We start from the raw sequence: 16,428 nt of genomic DNA on the forward strand, positions 1-16,428 counted from the left end.
CATGTTTGTGCTTTTTGTTGGTGATTTTGCTGTTTGAGATGGCCCCCAAGGGTAGTGCTGAAGTACTGTCTGGTGTTCCTAAGTACAAGAGGCTGTGATGTGCCTTATGGAGAAAATGCATGTGTTAGATAAACTTCCTTCAAGCAGGAGTTATAGTGTTTGGTGGCTGTGAGTTCAATGTGAGTGGATCAATGATCATATTAAACATGGGGTCTTCAACAGAAATAGACATAAAACAAGGTTATGCATTGATCAGTTGGTGAAAATGTAAGAAGTTCACAGGAAACTACTCTCTATTTCTCCTGGCAGCAATGATTCAGTATTCAATAACTCATTGTTCTTGAAGACTTTAAAGAACATAACTACTGTAAACAATGAGAATTGACCGTGTGTAAATAGTAGGTATGAGAGCAGAAGATATTGAATAGCGAAGGCATATACACAGTGAGCAAATAAGAGTGGCAAAGGCAGAGCCCTAAAGAACATCATTATTTAGAGGATGGATAGAAGATAAAATGTTAGAAGATAAAATGTTAAGAGAAGCTCAAAAGGAATGGTCAGGTAGGTAAGAAGAGCAATATTAAGAAGTATCATGAGGAAATTTCGGGAGAGGTACAATCACAGGAGTCAGAGGCTGCAAAAAGCTCCCAGGAGACACAGAGATGGTATGTTTTAACCAAAACAAAACAAAACAAAACAAAAAAAGCATACGCTTTTGAGTGTAATGCACCTGAATTTAGAATTTAGTTATGCTACTTAATAGCTGAGTGACATGAGGAAATCCATCTTATTTCTCTGGTCCTCAACTACTTCTGTAAGATGGAGACAATACCTATCCCAGAAAGTTGTTGTAGATTACATGAAATAATGTGCAATCCATGAAAATTACCAACTGTAAATATTCTATTTCTAGTTTTAGAATGAGATAAAAAATGTTTTAAAGGATGAAACAAGGCCATTATGTATTACAGTGACCTCTGATCTTGGTCTCAGTGATGTCCAGCATATGTAAAATTACACAAATGTGAGTTTCATTCAGGTTGTGAAGTCAGAGCTGGATGTGGTTTAGAAGTGCAAGACAAATAGGCCTGTATTTTATACTGTCTGTGCTGTCTGTATCTAATGAAGATATCTATTGATAGATCTTATTTCTTGACTTTCCATGAATAGAAAATAGGCTTTGGAGATAGTCAAATGTGGTTTGAGTTATGGATCTGATGTGGTTTGGATCTGTGCCCCTACCCAAATCTCAGATTGAAATGTAATCCCCAGTGCTAGAGGTGGGCCCTGGTGGGAGGTGATTGGACAACAGGGGCTGTTTCTAATGGTTGAGCACCATCCCCCCAGTGCTGTTCTTGTGATAGAGTTCTCACAAGATCTGATCGTTTAAAAGTGTATAGCATCTCCCCGCACTTCCTCCTGCTCCAGACATGTAAGATGTACCTACCTGCTTCTCTTCCCCTTTGCCTTCTGCCATAATTATAACTTTCCTGAGGCCTCTAGAAGCCAAGCAGAAGCTGCTCTGCTTCCTCTACAGCCTGACGAACGATGAGCCAATTAAACTCCTTTTCTTTATAAATTATCCAGTCTCAGGTATTTCTTTAAAGCAGCGCAAGAACGGACCAATACAGGATCCCTACCACTTTCATTCATTCACTTACGCAAATAGTTATTAAAAGTACATATTATGATTCCAGGTTCTATGTTAAGGCACTAGAGATGAAGTCCTGGCCCACATACTCCATGAACTTAGTCTAATGGAAGGAGAAAATAAGTATAATAAAATGTTTAACATTAAGTTTCCAGTTTAAGCACCCCATAATATATACGATAGGTCAAAATGGGTGTGAGAAAGATGCTCCTGGAGAATGTTTCATAGACGATGAATGTCATGATTTTTGAACTTCCTCACCCACTTTGAGAATAGAAAATAGAGAATCAAGGAGAGTGAGGTATATGGTCATAGTTCTTTGAAGAAGAATGGGGAAAGATGTCACTTTCATCATAAGCCAAAAGAAAGGAGACTTCAAGGGGACCCACTTGAATGTTTGTTGATATTTTTGTTCACATTAACAAGATACACATAAGATGCAAGTGAAACACAAACATCCACAGTAACTCAACGACGTGAGCAACTTCTTCCAGAATCAGCTAGTAATTTTCAAATACTAGAGGAAAATTTACATTTTTTTTCTTTTGCTATTCACAGCATAACAGCTTTAGGCACAGCATACTTTTAAGTCTTATATGCCTTATAAACATTTTCTCCAACAGATCCTTAAATCTACAGTGGACAATCAACAAAACAGAAATTGAACTTTTATTTATAGCACTTACCAATTTCTGAGGTGGGAATACTTACACCATGGTAGACTTCAAGCTACTAACATGTTGTCACTGAATGTGAATTGGGAAGAGGTGTGCAATAGCATCTCCACCATATAAATCCAACAGATGCAAATCCCCTCAGGAGCATAGATAATAGCAAAATGTATTCAAATAACTAGGAAATGATGAGATTTGAATATTTATTGCATGAGTTTTTAGTATAATTTAGTTGCAAATTTACATTATTTAATTTTTAATAATCCCTGTTTAACAACTACCTTGCAAAATTCCTAAAAATTTCACATTAGGCTCTCATAAGGCAGTGCACGGCAACTTCTGCACATCATTGACATTAAGTTCATTGAATATGTAGCCTTCACTGTCCTATTTGTCACTCTGAAACTAGTAAAATATGGATTTTCTTCACTAACTATGAAATTGGTGATAACTTTTGGGACAGCATCTCCTTTTCCTTTAATCCAGTGGATACTTTTTAGTTCTAATCTTTCTTGATTATCTGTGGTAAATGACATCATTGGTCTTCCTGTTGAAACTGCCTCATCACGAGTTTTTCCAGTCTCTTGTGTTCCTCTCACCTCTCTATTACTCAGGGCTACATGGAAAGCTTTCCTTTTTCCACTGAGTTCTTCGATGTTGGTGTTTCTGAGAGTTCTTAATCCTCGTATCTTCTCACATTTCACGCTGCTCCTGCGAAGCCTTATCTACTCTGCTATCATTTACATACAGTCAACACCCAAATCTGTATCTCCAAACCAAAATTCTTGCCTAATCTTCTAATCTTTAGACCCACATTTGCAATTGCTCTATGATGCATTTTGACCAGAGTGTTTCACACACATTTTGAACTCAAAATGTCCATAACAAACTTGTTTATTTCCTTTGAAATTTGCTTTCCCCTTTCAACTCAATAATTTACAAGCAGCACCATTTACCAAATCACCTAGCCAAATCCCCAGATGTCATTTTTTATCCCTCTTTTTTTCATGTATTCCACATTGAAGACTCCAGTTCCTGTTGGTTTCGATGTTAATATTTCCACCAAGTATTGCTTCTTTCTATTCTCACTGCCACTGATAAAACTTGAGTCCTAATTACTTCTAACTGTTGTAATAATCTATTCCCTAACTTCGACTCATCATACACATTGATGCATCTGTAATCTTTGTAAATCACAAATCCTTTAATGGCTCCCAGTTGCCTTAGAGCAGCGGCTCTCAAACATAGCTGCACAACAGAATCAGCTGAGCAAGAATTTTGTTCAATCAAGTTTATAAATGAATAATTTACATATAATAAAATGCATGCATTTTAAGTGTATACAGTGTGTTTTTAACAAATGTATTAATATATACCTGTGTAACTACCACCACAATCAAGTTATAAAACACTTCTGTCACCTCAAAAAGTTCCTACATGTCCTACAATTGGGGAATTGAATCCTTACCCCAAAAGACAGTCAGCCCCAAGCTACCACCAGCTTTTAGTCATTAAAGGTGTTGCCTGTTCTAAAATTTCATGCAAATTGAATCAGACAATATTTACTCTTTTGCACCTGGCTTTTTTTTTTTACCCAAGATAGTATCTTTGAGATTCATTCAAGACATGTGAATCCATAATTTCTTCCTTTTTACTATTGAGTAGTATTCCATTGTATGAATTTTCGAAATTGTATCCATTCATTGGCTGATGGACATTTGGATTGTTTCCCATTTGCAGGCTATTACGGATAAAGCTTCTATGAACATTTGGGTAGAAATACTTTATAAATGTATACTTTCATCCCTCTTGGGTCAATATTTAGGAGTAGAATTGCTGGTTCTTATGATAACGGAATACTTAACACTAGAAGAAACTGACAACCTGTTTTCCAAAATGGCTGTACCATTCTAGGACCCACTAGCAGTGTATGAGAGTTCCATGCAGAAAGCCAGGGCAACAGCTACTCGGCAGGCTGAGGTGGGAGGATTGCTCAAACTAGAGAGGTTGAGGCTGCAGTGAGTTGTGATTGTACCACTGTACTTCAGCCTGGGCAACAGAGAGAAACCCTGCCTCAAAAAATAAATAAATAAAAATAAAGAACCTGGGTAAACAGAGTCACCTTGTTAGTTTTCTCTGTTTCAGATATCAAAGACCTGTACTGCCTGTTGCTCAATGCCTTAAAACTGTTGTTTTTAGTTGTTAAGAGTGTGAGGACAAGTCCAATACCAGGTATACTGTCATTGCCAGCAGCAAAATCCACTTTGTGAACATCTTAAGAAATATGATGCTTCAGTCCCACTCTGTACCAATTATTAATAAATCTGAGTACCTGGAGACGGGAGAGAAGAAGTGATCCTAAAGTACAAGAATGTTAGAGAATCACTGGTTCACAGGATTCCATCCCCAACCTAAGGTAAGATCTTTCAGAATCTGTCTCAAGCCTCCAGTCTAGATCTGTCTCCTCCCCACCATTCCATAACCATCTTTTGTCATTTCTAAGTTGCAACCATATAGTAGTTTGCTGACATGAATATAATATTTCAAATTTCAGTGCCTTTGTAAATATCTTTGCCTTTACCAAGATTCTTTCTGGTCCAATACTTCTACTGGAAGTACTTTCCTTCAAAACTCAGCTAAAACGTCTTTGGCTCTATGAGGCATTTCTTGCTAAAGAGCCAGAGATTTCTAGGGCAGAATCTGGTGCTAGAAGAGTATTAGGTGCTAAAAGAGTTTGATGCCTGGCACTGCCATTTACTACAGGGTGAAGTTAGTCTTTATCATCTGGTTTCCTCAGGTATAACAAGATAATATAACTACCTAGTAGAGGGATAAATGAAATTACACAGGGAATGCACAGCTAGGGGGAGAAAAATTTCTCCTTTACTTTCTCAGAGTCTCCAGCTGGGTCCAAGAATGAAACGGACACAAAACAAATTAACAGGGAAAAAGCATACAAATTTTATTTAATAAAACTTTACATATAAGTGGGTGTCCACACGGGAAAATAAAGACCCAAAGAAGTGGCTAGGCCTAAGTGCTTATATACTGGGTTGAACAAAGAGAGGCAATCGTGGAAGAGTATCTAGGAAGATACCGGTTAGTTTAACAATATCTGTACAGATGTCTCCCCGCCTCCACTCCCCTTGTCTGGTGATGAGTATCTTTCCTCTTGGTGTAGAGAGGGCATCTATCACATGGTAGTTTCTTTTCCTGCTCTCGGGAAGAAAAGGTCACAGTGCTCTTCTTGCACCTGCTGTTTATCAAATGCCTGTTTTGTTTTGTTTTGTTTTTTCAAGATGGAGTCTCTCTGCGATACCCAGGTTGAAGTGCAACGGTGCATCTCTGCTCACTGCAACCTCCGCTTCCCGGGTTCAAGCGATTCTCCTGTCTCAGCGTCCCAAGTAGCTGGGACTACAGGCACGCACCACCACTCCAGGCTAATTTTTGTATTTTTAGGAAAGACAGGGTTTCACCACGTTGGCCAGGCTGGTCTGGAACTCCTGACTTCAAGTGATCCGTCTGCCTCGGCCTCCCAAAAAGCTAGGATTACAGGCGTCAGCCACCGCGCCCAGCCTCAAATGCCTTTATATATCAAAACGATTAGTATGCCAAAGCTCGGGTGGCAAGCTGTCAACTCCAGCACCTAGCATGGTGCACACAGCGGACACCAACCGAGTATACCCCCCTCACGTGGCTCACATTTCCTTTGTAACTCTCACAGCAAAGCTCTACTGCACGCTGCATCTTACCCGTTTACATTTCTCTTTTCCCCCCTTGACTGAGTTTCATAATCACTGGGACTGTTTCTTTTTACTTTTGCATCCCTTGGGCATAAAAGTGCCTAGGAAGCGGGGCGCGGTGGCTCAAGCCTGTAATTCCAGCACTTTGGGAGGCCGAAGTGGACAGATCATGAGGTCAGGAGATCAAGACCATACTGGCCAACATGGTGAAACCCGGTCTTTACTAAAAATACAAAAATTAGCCGGGAGTGGCGGCGCACGCCTGTAGTCCCAGCTACTCGGACGGCTGAGGCAGGAGAATTGCTTGAACCCGGGAGGTGGAGGCTGCATTGAGCCGAAATCACGCCACTGCACTCCAGTCTGGGCGACAGAGCGAGACTCTGTCTCAAAAAAAAAAAAAAAAAAAGTAAGTGCCTAGGATAAGAAGACCGGAGTGTAAATCAATCTCAGTTGAATGAGGAGGGCTTAATAGTCCCGAGTTCTGCTTTTTTTTTTTTTTTTTTTTTTTTGAGACGGAGTCTCCCACTGTCGCCAGGATGGAGTGCAGTGGCGCGATCTCCGCTCACTGCAGCCTCCGACTCCCTGGTTCAAGCGATTCTCCTGCCTCTGCCTCCCAAGTAGCTGGGACTACAGGCATGCGCCGCCACGCCCAGCTAATTTCCGTTTTTTTTTTGTTTTCAGTAGTGACGGGATTTCACCACGTTGGCCAGGATGGTCTCGATCTCCTGACCTCGTCCGCCTCGGCCTCCCAAAGTACTGGGATTACAGGCATGAGCCACCGCGCCCGGCAGAGTTCTGCTTTTTAACAAATTATTCCAGGCACTTTTTACGGTGTTTTTCACTCTCAATGCCAATTCACGCTGTGGTGACGATGTACCATCCAATCCTTGATACGAAAGATGAGAGAATCTGACCAAGACTAGAAGGAGAGGTTGCAATTTTTCATCAGATGAAAAATCCAGAGGATGTTTTCATTGTTGAGCTAAATGAACTTGCGAGTCTACGCTGCCCTCTAGGGCGGCCTACAGTGCCTTTAGGTGGGTAGCAGGAGCAACGCAAAACTTAATAGATGTTTCCCTGCGGAGAAATTCCCCGATCCAACTTACTTTAATGGAAAAAGGCAAACCCGACGGGTGGGTCAGCACCGGAAATGGGGGCGCGGGTTCGGGTAGCGGGGACGCGCACGCACCTTGCACGTCTCCGCCCCTCCGGCGGTTGCCAGGCAACCAGCTCCGGAAGTTGCGGAAGGTGCGTCCGCAGCGGGCGCCGCTAGCCAGCGGAAGATGGCGGAGGGCGGCGGCCCTGACCCCAGCGAGAAAGAAAGGAGGTCTTCCGGACCGCGGCCTCCGAGCGCGCGGGATTTGCAGGTGAGGCGAGCAGCTCGTGGAGGGAGCGCTGCGGTGGATGCGGGCTGGTGATGGCGCGGGCGGGTGCGAGTCGGAGGCCGCCTCTGGCCTCGGCGGAGCCTTTCCCTGACCCAGTCTGGGGATGGAATCGTGACTCCGGCGCCCGGTCTCCCGAGGTCGGCGCTTAGCACTGTGATGGTAGCGGACACAAGTGCCCGAGCCTCCAGCGCTGGTGCTTCGTCTCCCTTCCACCCCAAGTACGATGTAAAAATAGCTATTCGTTTAGAATGACATTTTGCGAGGTCAGTTGGTTGGTTCACGGGTTGATGCTTTCTTCTTGAGACTTACTCCAGAGGAAAGGTTGCTGTGGCCGCAGGGAAGTGGGCAATCACCTGAACAGTAATGATACGTGATTTGTTCTTTTTTGTCTTGGATGCTATTTCTGACTTGCTTACTTAAATATAAAAATGGTTCCATTTTATCAGGTGGCTTTTTCTTTTAAAGGGGTTAAGGAAAGCGATGCACGCTATGCCCATACAGCCTAGTTGTCTAAGCTGTGGTCTTTAAAACATTGCACACAAGAAACAGGGAAATAAAACTTCGTAATGTCGTGTAGGACACTAGTATTAGTTAGCTAAATACTAGTGCACCAAATCCCGTGTTATCAGATACTAACGCCGCTTTTCTCATTTTCGGCTTTTTTGTGTCTCATTATAAGATTATTGATAAAAATTTAACAAGTAAATATCAGTAAGGAGATACTAAGGAGAATTTTGGTAGAACAGTTTTACTGTATTACTTTACAACCACACTTCATTCTAATGTGAACAAACCACCATCCATTGTAACATACTGCTGAGCTTTGGGCATGTGGAAATAAGGACATCAAATCCTTAGTTGGTGCTGAGCTCTGTTGATGGGTATGTAAGTGTAAAAGACATTTCTACCTTTTGGAAACCTACAGTTTTCTTCGGAGAATTAGGATATGAATACATTTAGCATAACATTTTAAGATGGAGTATGACTGGGTGCCAAAATAAGCAGTGCATAAAGCGAAGAATTTGGAGACTACAGAGATCAGTGTAAGTTTAGAAGGTGAACTCAATGTAGAATAGCTCCAGCTCACATAGTTGGTTCAGTAGTAGTAAACAGTATCAAGAGTTAGGAGGCTATTGTGTACCTCATCTTTCCTATTATAAACCCACATCACTGAGAGGCAGCATAGAGTTAGTAGTCCCACCAATTTTGGTTTGCCTCTTAAGTCCTGCTACTTAGTAGTTTTGTGAACTTAGGAGAAAAGTCTTAACCTGTCTGATCCTCATATGTCTTCATTTGTAAACTGAGGAGGGTCGGGGTGCTGGTGGTGGTGTAAGGATTAAATAGTGTTGTAAAGGGCCTATGCAAAATTCCTACATTATCCTGGTCAAGTTGTTGCTGGGCAAATATTTGGTTCCTTTTTCCTCAAAGGAGAAAGATGCTGTAACTTTCCCTGGCTAGTCACTTCTAATATCATTAAAGTTAATGCAGTATGTAACTTAATGTCCTTTCCCTAATTTAAATCCATTTCTTCTTTTTATATGAAAAGTGAGAATAGCTTGGTTAATGACCACCTGATTCTTGGCAAATTATTTGCAGACTTAATCCAGTGGATCAAAGTATGATTAATGTTTGGAGATACTCTGGTAGATGTTGCTAATTGTGAGAATGCCTTCATTTCCACCCTAAGTTATGATGGGGATTTTTTTTTTTTCATCTCCTGTCTACTTCTGGTAGGTTAGGACAGTAGGAAGATAACTGATTTCTTTATGAATGTGATTTGGTGTATCAAGTACAGTATCTAAGTATTGATAATCTTTCCTTTAGAACTTAATATGAATGTGAAGAACTTGCAAAGAAACTTGAAAACAGCCAAAGGGATGACATATCAAGAAATAAAGTATGTATCAAAAGTTTAAAAGAAATAATGTTCTTCCCAAATGGTATCTTGGATATTGATTATTTATAGATTATCTTGTTATGTTTAATCTAGACATGCTTATCTTAAGAGTTACCCAGTTGGTGCAGCTTTCAGTAGATATTTCTTACTTCTCTAACAGCTTGCTGTAAGAGTCTTTCAGAGTGAGTAAAGGGGCAACATATTACTAATTGGAACAAGCAGAATTACCCCTAAGTAAGTGTATCTTAGCCCCATGCAGTGTAGGGTTTCTCAGTATCTAAATCAGGAGGGAGTGTTCCAGGTACCACCAGAGAAAAGCTACATAGTTGCTTCCCAAAAGGCTTCCCAGCCTTGGGAGCCCCCAAGTTACAAACTGCAGACTTGGAACTCTTTTTTGCATATCAGAGTAGATTTTCATAGCTCCCTTCATCCACCTCAAATAAGGAAACGGTCAGTGGGAAAGTTAGGGGTGGGATTGTTAGTGGCAAAACTAAGCCCAAAACCTCATCAGTGTTCAATAGTATTTCTGAATTGCTTTCTCTTCTGGTGTCCCTCAGCCCATCCACACACAAGTTCATTAAGGTATTTAGTTGTATACTCTGTCCCAGTTTTGCTCCACATATTATGTGTTTCTGTATAGGTTGGACAGGTAGGAAGTGAGAACAGGGATAACTTCAGTATTACCAGGGTTAGGATTTGGATTTGTTAGGATGGACTCAATAGTGGGCTAACTATAAAGGCGAAGAATTAAAATGCCTGATAACTGTTGCCACAAGGACCCTAATCCTATTGAATATCATTATTCTGTATTGTTGATTCTCTAGTGTGCATCTATGACCTGGGAAGGCTTGTCAAAGATTGCTGGGCCCTACCCCAGAGTGTGATTCACTGGTTCTAGAGTAGGGTTTAAGTATATGTATTTCCTACAAGGTCCCAGGTGTCTGTATAATAATCATTTATTACGGCTTCTAGAATTGGTTACTCTAAGGCTGAGAATTCCAGTACTTTTAATGCTGTATACTTGATTTTCTTACCCAATTCCTTTGCTTTCAGGTTTCAAGTTCTTCACATTTCAAATTCTGGAGGAAAAATTATCAATATTTTACTTACATAGTTTATCCTCTGCATATTATTGAAACATTTTCTTAATAATGTCTTGAGATTTTATTGTGTTAGTTTTGACCAGTACTTCAATTAATATTTATCAATTTAAATTATCATTTCCTCTTTTGATGTAGTATCATCTGCTATGTTAAATAATATAAATTAAATTTCTTTGTAGTATTTACTAATGAACTTATGCCATATGATGCCATATGGCATCAACTGCCTCTAAATACCACTCATTTTCTAAGTTTTTAATGATGTACCATTAATAAGTAGGATCTTTCAGCCAGGTAGACTCTTCAATATCATTTTCCTCATATTCCTCTTTTGTTAATGTGTGTTCCACATTCCATGGGGTCAGAGGCATTTTTGCTTTTTTAATTTATGTCACCAAAGAAAATTGTTATTTGATTGAAAGTATTTATTTAAATCTTGTTAAAGCAAAAAACATATAGCAAATATAACCCCAATTTAAAATCAATCTGTCTATATCTATTTCTGATTCGTTTATACTATGTTCTTTATATAATTCAACGTGAATTTGTTGCCTTTTAGATACAATATTAGAAACAATTTGAGAAACTTAAAATCTACTTGGGGAAATAAAACAGCAAAAGTACACAAGTAATGACAACATAATGCTTAATATGAATGTCACTGGGGTTTCACGTGCCATGAGTATTTGAAAAAAGACATTAAGAAAATTAGAAAAGGTTTTGTGAAGGAGAGCTGAAATGGGCCTTTGAAATACAGATGACATTTTCATTGATGAGAGTAGGAGTATCATAAAAGTAATTCATACAGCTGACATAATCAACTCAGAAGGAAATCCATAAAATAGTATTACTTTAAAGAAATTTCAGGGAGGTAAAATTTCTGAAAAGTTTTGTCCCTAGTCATCATACTTTGTATGTGCATGTCTGTCTGTCTCTCCTCTGTCATTTGTTTGTTTTTTGTTTTGTGTTTTTGGAGGGGATGGGGTAATAAAGGACCATAAGGAGATACAACACTGTGGGAAGAAACAAAAATCTTGGGGAAAAGGAAATACTGATAAAATCATTGCCAAACACTTAAGAATAATATCTTCTAGTGATGGAAGAATAATATCTTATTCTTCCATCACTAGAAGATATTATTCTTCCATCACTAGAAGATATTCACAAAGCATGTGAATGTGCTTTCCATACATTATTTAATCCTTCAAATGACTCTGTGGTGATTTTTTTATAGACATTTGAAGATGTGGTAACTAAGGCTGAGAGAAATTAAATAATTTGCCCAAGATCACACAGTAAGTGCCTAAGTTAGGATTTAAATTCAGTCCTTTTAGATTACCAAACACTTTTATGATTCAGATTTCTAGCAAATCTGGTACAAATATGAATGTTACTGAATGTGAGAGGGTAGGGGGAAAAAAATTAGAAGTCTTTCATTTTGTTTTATTTGTGTATATTTTAAAAGTTTATAACTTAAAGTTATTCTAATAGATGTGGCGTTTTGGTTAGTTCCATAAAATGAGATGCGGTAAGTTTATCTCAGAAAGCAATCATCTGAAGCAGCAGCTTTTCTCATGAAAAGCCTTTACCACTCAATTTTAAGTTAATGTTCTATACATAACTTCTAGTTGTAGTTAAGAGGTTATTCCTAGTGTTATACTTTGTAACAAGCCTGTTATTATGTAGTTGGCCTTGGCAGAATTGTATGAAGATGAAGTGAAGTGCAAATCTTCCAAGTCTAACAGACCTAAAGCTGCAGTCTTCAAGAGCCCACGGACACCACCTCAACGGTAAGTTTTATTTTGTTTTGTTGTAAAAAGAAATTACAATTCTTTCTAAAATTTTACTAACTTCAAATTGTTTTAAATGGCCTTTTTCAAGGTTTCTTCAGTAATTTTTAAAAATTATTCCAAGGGCAAGGCAGATTTGGATAAAAAAGAAAAGATTAATATCATTTAGGTACTATTTTAAGAACTTTTACAATCAGAAAGCTAAAAGAAACTTATGGAAAAATTACCTTAAAATACCTAATATTTTGGTACGTATCATATGAAATTATATCCTGAATACTATTTTTGTTGGGCACAGTGGTTCTTTAATATTTTTTGAGTTGTAGGACTCACTAAGGGTCTGATGAAAGCTGTAGAATTCTCCTCTCAAAACAACTTTCATGTGCAAGTTTGTCATTCATTTTTAAGAGTTTGTGTGTTTCTTAAAGCCACTTGAAGCCACTCCATGGAGCCTCTGCAGGTCTTTTGTCCTCCATTTAAGAATCTATGATTTTTGAAGTCTGTCTTTTCCTCCTTTGGGTGATGATTCCTCCAGTGTGTGACATCCTAAATAGTATTTGTTGTTATTAAAATCCCTGAAGTATAAAAACAGCCAACTATGAAGATTTAAGAGATGAGAATCAGGTGTATTTTATTGCTGTGAGTTTTCTTGTTGCCAGGAATATTTTCATTTACATCTTTTTAGTACTGTAAGTATCATCCCTGGGGAAGAAATGTCAGTTTTCCCATTATATCTTATTCTCAGAAAGTCCATTTTATAAGTTTTCAATTCATCAAAAATCAAGACTAGTAAATACTGTGTTTACTTCACCTGTATTCATCAAGTTGTTAAAATGTTACATTGAACTTGTGTACACATGTATTCTCTCTCTTTTTTACTCAACTATTTGAAAGGAAATTGTAGCCATCATGACACTTTACCTCTAGATACTTCAGCATGCGGCTCCTAAGAAGCAGCACACACTTAAAAAATTGATAACACAGTACACCTTACAAAATTAATAATAATCGAGATGGGGAGTGTTGACTTATGCCTGTAATCCCAGCACTTTGGGAGGCCAAGGTGAGCAGATCACTTGAGGTCAGGAGTTCAAGACCAGCCTGGCCAACATGGCAAAACCCCATCTCTCCTAAAAATACAGAAATTAGCTGGGCATGGTGATGTGGGCCTATAATTCCAGCTACTCGGGAGGCTGAGGCAAAGGAATCACCTGAACTTGGGAGGCAGAAGTTGCAGAGAGCCGAGATGGTGCCACTGCACTCCTGCCTCAATGATGGAGGAGGACTCTGTCTCAAAAAAAAAAAAAAAAAATGAATAGTAATTCTATGATGCCATTTAATGTATAGTCTGTAGTCACATATCTCTTACAGCTTTTTCTTTGGATTTAGGATTCAACCAAGGACATTGCATTGCATTTAATTATTCCTGTTTTGAATTTCTGAATACAGAGAATTCCCCCCACCTTTTTATTGTTGTTTTTAGCTCAGCTGCATAATCTAAAATTTATTATGTTGACTTTTTTAGAGAGTCTAGGCCAGATGTCTTATAAAATTTCTAACATTCTAGATCACTGTTTCCTCATGATTCGATTTTTATTAGAGTTTCTGTCAAGGATGCTAGATAAGTGATATTGTCTGCTATTTATTACATGACAACAGGGGTCATAATTTCAGGATTTTCCACCATTAGTGATATGTTCATTTGGTCAAGGTGCTGACCACCACAGCACTCCATTGTAGAATACTGTTTGTCCTTTGTAATCAGCAGGTTGGTATCTTGACACTGTTTGAACATCCTATTCTTTAATTCTTTATACATACAAAATACTGTGTTTTTAGCTGCTGCTTTAATTTGTATGTTTTCCCAAGTCTTGAAAGTACTTAATATGTATCTGTGTACTTACATTTTACTCACCATTTGGCCACTGTTTCCCCCGTTTGAACATAAATTGGATTAATTAATATTCAAGTTCTTATAAGATTGCTGCATTAATATTTTCCTTGCTATTCAAATATAATCACTAAGATATTTCAGTGAAGGGTTTTCTTTTATGCTGTCTGAAACAATGTCATCATTAATAGGTATAATTCAGTAATCCAGTTTTTAAGGATTTTGTGCCTCACATTTGATCTCTAGGATAATTTATCTATCGAAAGAACTGAGCTTCCTTAAAATATACAGGTTGAGACGTAAACTGTGTTGAATCTGTTTATAATACAATGTATAGCAAATTGTTCGCAATCTTTTTTTCTAAGTATGATTTTTTCTAATGCTAAGTGTACACTTCCTTTGATTTCATATTCAATATCGAAATTTTCCCAGTTTCATTGTATTTCTACGAATCTGTTTGGTATAGAAAACAGTGCTTGTTTTCATGGTCCACCTCCTTTGGTCTATATTTGAAATCAAAACAGTTATTGTCTCATTGTCACTTTAAGCCAAGATAGTTTCATTATCTGAAACTCTGGACATAAGATGGTCTGTGTTTTTAATTCACAGGAGGAGTTATGTAATCTACAGAAAGACCCTTAGGATACAGTCTGATGCCTGTTTTGACATATTCATTCATGAAAAGTTACATATCACAATCAGAACTTAGATATGTCCTCTACAAGTCATTATATAGTAGTATCGCTTTGAGAATTAAATGAAATAAAGTGGATAAGATGCCTAGCACAGAGTTGATACTTAGCTGGGCCTTAAGAGGATTTAAGATATTAGGAGTTAGATAAGCACAGAAGACAAGGGACAAAAATTCCAGGAACAGAGAGTCACATAGTCAGAATGACCAGAGGAACCAGAAAAGGAACCAGCAGAACTTTAGTAGCAAATAAGGTTGGATAGATGGGGGTGCAGCCAGGAAGGCTTTCATAGGCACGTGACCTGTGCTATTGCACAAGGCCCCATGCTTAGAAGGGCCCTGTGCTTGGAGTAATGCTTTGCTGTTACTGTTTTGAAATTCTTAATTGGTTTTGAACAAGGGGACTCGCATTTTCACTTTGCACTGGGTGCCACAAATTATGCAGCCAGTTCTGGATACAACCTTGAAGACCAAGAAGATAAGTTGCAGCTGTGTAGAAGGCAGTGGAAAGTCAGTTCCTCTTTTAATAAAAATTTAATGACAAAACTATAGTACAGTGTGTTAAAAGCTTTGACTCGAGATAGACATATCTCAGTTGTAATTTTTTTGTTTTCATATAAGAAAATGGTTTTATTCCTAATTTTTAGTTCCCATACAGTTTACAAATACACTTTTACTCTGACAATACAGCTTTGCAACTAGCAAAGCAGTTGCTCTAACACCCATAAATACAGGTGGGGAGACAATTAACATCCACTAATGTTTCTCTACATAAAGTATTCTTTTAATGTCATTTTTTAAAAAGCAGTTGCAAATAGGCTACATAATATATGTGGGCAAAAAGGCAATTAAGTGAATCTCTTGAAACATTAAATGTATAATAAACAGCATATTATCAACATTTACATGATTCACATCAAAATGATAACATCCTAAAACGTATTCCTTTTAAAGGATAGATTTATCAATAAAATATTACGTATCTTTTACTCTGGTACAGTACTTCATATACTGCAGGAAAATTAATTGTAGGTCTAGTCATCAGCTTAATCAGGGATTCTTTTCCCATTAGCTTTTATTAATAAAAGAATCACAATTAGGTCATAAACAGGCAAATTATTAATTACATGATTTGAGGCTTAGGATAAAAACTGTCAAAATTAGTTTGATATACAGCAAAGTTACACGACCCACTAAAACCAACTGTTCATTAGTTTTTGCCTCGTGTGAACTGCCTGTAGTGAAAAAGGAACAAATTTTTAATGATGAAAGATACAATAAACTATATTTTGGAACTTTTTAAGAGGAAGAAGGAAAAAATATTTCAACAAAATTAAGGGCAAATACAGATCCTAACAAAGGCATTCTGACATCAGGGAGGCCATGTGCTTGCTATATGTAAAACTTGATTCCCCCAACAACATACAGAAAATAAAAACTGCACTGGCTTTGTAGTTATGTCTACAGTCTATGTTTCCCTTATAGATACTAAGCTACAACAAAACACTTTACAGTTGCAAACCTTTCCACATCCCCCTGTACTAAAAATAACTCAAGAAATTATTAGTTCTTAAAATCCCCAATAAAATAATCTCTAAAAACT

General features: G+C 38.1%; 1 protein-coding gene across 3 annotated transcripts in view; it reads left to right on the top strand.

The window, feature by feature from the left end:
• Window positions 1-7,318: 7,318 nt before the first annotated feature.
• Window positions 7,319-16,428, top strand: part of UBXN2B (UBX domain protein 2B) — a 39,444-nt gene continuing 30,334 nt past the window's right edge. For 2 of the 3 annotated variants that reach the window (XR_003732159.2, XM_028852131.2), the window contains exons 1-2: window positions 7,334-7,435; window positions 12,140-12,243. Coding sequence is in view for 2 of the 3 variants with exons in the window: in XM_028852131.2 (XP_028707964.1) it covers window positions 7,352-7,435; window positions 12,140-12,243 (188 nt within the window). In the remaining variant the exon portion in view is untranslated. 3 annotated transcript variants of the gene reach the window in all.

This window comes from Macaca mulatta, chromosome 8, assembly GCF_049350105.2.
Source record: "Macaca mulatta isolate MMU2019108-1 chromosome 8, T2T-MMU8v2.0, whole genome shotgun sequence".
Lineage (NCBI taxonomy): Eukaryota > Metazoa > Chordata > Mammalia > Primates > Cercopithecidae > Macaca > Macaca mulatta.